The following is a 4,237-nucleotide window of genomic DNA, read 5'->3' as shown; positions in this document are numbered from 1 at the left end:
ATTTAGAACATTCACACCTAACGATTAATTTCTAATTTTATACTCTCTATCAACAACATTTTTAATGTTTTATATTTTAGATATATGTTTACTTCAGTACAGATCCTGTAAGTATGGAGTTTGTAAGTAGACCTGGGGAAAAATAAATAAAATAATCCCAACTTACATTTGCAAGATCCTGCAAAGGTTCCTCAGGATTCTGCAAAGGTTTCTCTTGATCCTGCAAAGGTTCCTCAGGATCCTGCAAAGGTTCCTCAGGATCCTGCAAAGGTTCCTCAGGATTCTGCAAAGGTTTCTCATGATCCTGCAAAGGTTCCTTAGGATCCTGCAAAGGTTCCTCAGGATCCTGCAAAGGTTCCTCAGGATCCTGCAAAGGTTCCTCAGGATCCTGAAAAGGTTTCTCAGGATCCTGCAAAGGTTCCTCAGGATCTTGAGAAATCTTTGCAGGATCCCAAGAAACTTTTGTAGGATCTTACAAAAGTAATTTTGGATCCGTTTTTGTTTTTTCCCCATGTCCCCTTACGGGCTTTGTAGTTTACCTACAATCTCGAAAATCAGGTTAAAAAACACCAAAATTTCATATTTAATTTTCTTGTCTTGAAAGATCAGGTCTCAAGGCCCGGCTGGAGCCATAATAAATTGTCCTTTTAGGTAGCTGGTGATTGGAATTCCTTCAAGGAATAGAAGCTGATGAAAAGCAAAGAAAATAAAATATAACATTTCTCCCACGTATCGTGCTGTGCTGCACTTTAATAAAGCCTGTTCTTCTGTCCTCAGGCCTACAAGGCTGTTGTGAATGACGCTACAATCTTCAAATTAGAGCTGCCCATGAAACAGAAGGGGTGAGTCACTGCCAGCCAAAGTTACGCACCGTTTAGTGAAGTTTATGTAAACGTGTTTGCACGTCTCCGTCCCACCAGCGTGGGGATGAAGACTCAGCCAGAGTCCAAGTGTCCCGAGCTGCTGGCCAACTACTGTGACATGTTGCTGAGGAAAACGCCCCTCAGCAAGAAACTCACCTCTGAGGAAATCGAGCTCAAACTCAAAGAAGTGGTGAGTTTATAAAATCCGGTCGGCTTTTGTTCTTTTTTTTACTTACTTTTCTTATGGATTCAATCTTTCCTTTTCTGCAGCTCTTAGTCTTGAAGTACGTCCAGAACAAAGACGTATTTATGCGTTACCACAAAGCCCACCTAACGAGGCGCCTGATTCTGGACATCTCAGCCGACAGCGAGATTGAAGAGAACATGGTGGAGTGGCTACGGGTGAGTCCAGCTCCTCTCAGACTCCCAAAAGACTGAGAGACGATACAAAAATGTATGTGTTTGTCGTAGGAGGTGGGAATGCCCGCTGATTATGTGAACAAGCTCGCCAGGATGTTTCAGGACATCAAGGTCTCCGAGGACCTCAACCAGGTCTTCAAAGAGATGCACAAACACAACAAGCTGGCTCTACCAGGTACCCAAAAAAATCAAGCAAATCCTACTTTTGGCATTTTTTAGTACACATCTCTGTTTACTGTTTTAGATTTCAAAAATAGCATTTTCCTTGGTCACAATAACATTCAAATAAAATAAAACGTCTACAAGCAGAAATTAAAATTAATTTCAACTAAGAAGAAGAAAAAATTATATTTTTGTGTTTGTTTGGTATCAATAGAAAGTTAAGAATCTTGGCTAAAAAGCTCATGGAAACTATTTTATCATTCAACAGAAACAGTTTAAATAACAGGCAGTTGAATCAGAAAGTAAACAAACTGTACAAGATGGGATTGTTGCAAATCTGTAAATACATCACAACAAATCTGTAAATATATCACAATAAATCTATAAATACATCACAACAAATCTGTAAAGGAAACATTTTTAACATTTGTTTTTAAAGTAAGTCAAAGTAGATACCTAAATATGTTGTAAAGTGTGTTGAAAGGTTTTTTTTTTACTTAATTTTGAGTGAAAATGATCCAACTGAAGTCAAATATAATTTTTCATTATGGGGACAAATAAATATTTGGATAATTTTTCAAAAGAACAAACATTCAATAACAAGTCTTTTAAGGCAGGGAAGAAAAAAATAAAAAACTTTTGGAAGTAAAATCTTCAGATTTCTTAACATTTATTAATGGTACCATCATGGTCTGTCCTGTGCAGAATGACTAAATGCTAAATTACTTCTTTACTAAAACCTCTGTAACTTTGCTCCAGTTAATTTTAGCAGCATGAATCTTTGCACAGGTGATGTCCACAAGTGGATTTATGGTTTCCAAGGCTTTTAGTCTGATTTATTATGGTTTTAAATAGGTTATATACTGTACTGTCAAAGGAAAACATTATCCAGACAGGAGGGAAAAATAATGTAAAAAAATTATGTTCCCTGCTCAATATCTCTAAAACCACAGCAGCTGTTTTAATACTTACACTTCTAATAAAATCTCCCAAGTGTTGCTTTATTTTGATACCAAGATTATTTAAGTAGAGTTTGTAAATGCTGAGATACACTCAGTTACATTTCAGCATGGGATTTAAAGCAAAAACTTCAAGAAAACCCCTTGGGACTTAATAGGTTAAGGAAACAGTTGAGCTGTCACTTCTCCTTCATTTTTAATGGTGCAAAGAGAAAAATAATTTAGGTTGTGCTGTTTAGATTAAAAACACAAATGTGACTTCTTGGTGAGGGGAAAATAAGCACATGTGGACTTGATTAGAGCCCTCCCTCGTCCCTCTCCCTGCAGCGGACAGCGTGAACATTAAGATCCTGAACGCCGGAGCTTGGTCGCGGAGCAGCGAGAAGGTTTTTGTTTCACTTCCCACGGAGCTGGAGGACCTCATCCCTGAAGTGGAAGACTTCTACAAGAGGAACCACAGCGGCCGTAAACTCCACTGGCATCACCTCATGTCCAATGGCATCGTGAGTAGATCGTTTAAAAACAAAACGGGCGAAGGGGCCGTTGTTTTTAGCTCGTGAGAGTTTCATGTTGCTGCATTATTCTGCTCAGATCACCTTTAAAAACGAGGTGGGTCAGTACGACCTGGAGGTGACGACCTTCCAGCTCGCCGTGTTGTTCGCCTGGAATCAGAGGCCGAGGGAGAAAATCAGCTTCGAGAACCTGAAACTGGCCACGGAGCTGCCTGACGCCGAGCTGCGCCGGACTCTCTGGGTCAGAGACGAGACAGATTGTTGTTTTTATTTCAGCTATACAAGATTACCACACAAAATACGACTTAATTGATTTGTTGTTACCTTGTTGGCTGATCTTCTCAGGCAAAATGAATCGAATATTAAAATTTACAAACATTTGTTTTATTTACATATTTTTGTAAATTGATTGCTTCTGGAACTGTGACACAAAACGTAACTTGTTTCGGTTAAAACAAGCAGAACAGAAGCTAAAATGAGCAAAACTGTAGCTAAATTTAAGTAAGCACAGTAGTGAGCACCTGTAAGTGCTAAAATTATCAAAACAGTGGCTAAAAGATAAATTTAGCAAAGCTTAGCTAAAAGCAAAAGATAAAAAGTTACCAAAAGCAAAAAGTTACAAAACAGTTGCTAAAAGCAAATGGAAGCGAACTGTAGCATTAACAAATAATTAAAAAATAGTAGCCAAAAACTTTTGAAAATTTAGTAATAACTGTAGCTATAAAATGAATTGTAGCAAAGCAGTACATTAAAGCTAGAATTTGTGAAACCTGAAGTTAGAACTGAACAGTAGCAAAAGAGTTAATTAGCAAAACCCTAGCTTAAAGCTAAAGGTAGCAAAACATTAACTGAAAGCTTAAATGTCAAAGCTGTAGCTGAATTTAAGTAACAGTAGTAAAAAGCTAAAATGAGCAAATCTGTAAGAGCTAAAACGATCAAAACAGTGGCTAAAAGATAAACTTAGCAAAGATTTAATTAAAAACAAAAAACTAAAAGCAAAGTTTAACAAAAAACTTGCTAATAGCTAACTGAAGCAAACTGTAGCGTAAACAATTTTTAAAAAAATAAAAGCCTAAATGTTGCAGCTTAAAGACATCAGTCGACGAATGGAGTAGTTTTTATCCAAACATTTATTTTCTTTTAACTCACATAGAATATAAACTGGCTCCACACACTCACGGTGCTTCTGCTGCGGTCAGAGTCCGGGTGTAAAGTAACGTTCAAGAGACGCCCGTTTCAGAACCTTTCCACATGGTGCATTCAGTGACATCCAGTAAATATTTATATATATATATACATATACACACATATATATATGTGT

General features: G+C 37.4%; 1 protein-coding gene across 1 annotated transcript in view; it reads left to right on the top strand.

Moving 5' to 3' along the window:
* Positions 1-3,157, top strand: part of LOC106522755 (cullin-5) — a gene marked incomplete at its 3' end in the record, with an annotated part of 12,990 nt that extends 9,833 nt beyond the window's left edge. Inside the window, 6 exon segments of the mRNA XM_014015904.1 lie at positions 778-842; positions 921-1,053; positions 1,134-1,265; positions 1,335-1,458; positions 2,732-2,907; positions 2,996-3,157. Of these exon segments, the coding sequence (XP_013871358.1) occupies positions 778-842; positions 921-1,053; positions 1,134-1,265; positions 1,335-1,458; positions 2,732-2,907; positions 2,996-3,157 (792 nt within the window).
* Positions 3,158-4,237: the final 1,080 nt, after the last annotated feature.

This window comes from Austrofundulus limnaeus, unplaced genomic scaffold, assembly GCF_001266775.1.
Source record: "Austrofundulus limnaeus strain Quisiro unplaced genomic scaffold, Austrofundulus_limnaeus-1.0 Scaffold136, whole genome shotgun sequence".
In the NCBI taxonomy this organism is placed as follows: Eukaryota; Metazoa; Chordata; class Actinopteri; order Cyprinodontiformes; family Rivulidae; genus Austrofundulus; species Austrofundulus limnaeus.
The sequence above is the reverse complement of the archived record's forward strand: the minus strand, read 5'-3'. Positions and strand labels throughout refer to the sequence as shown.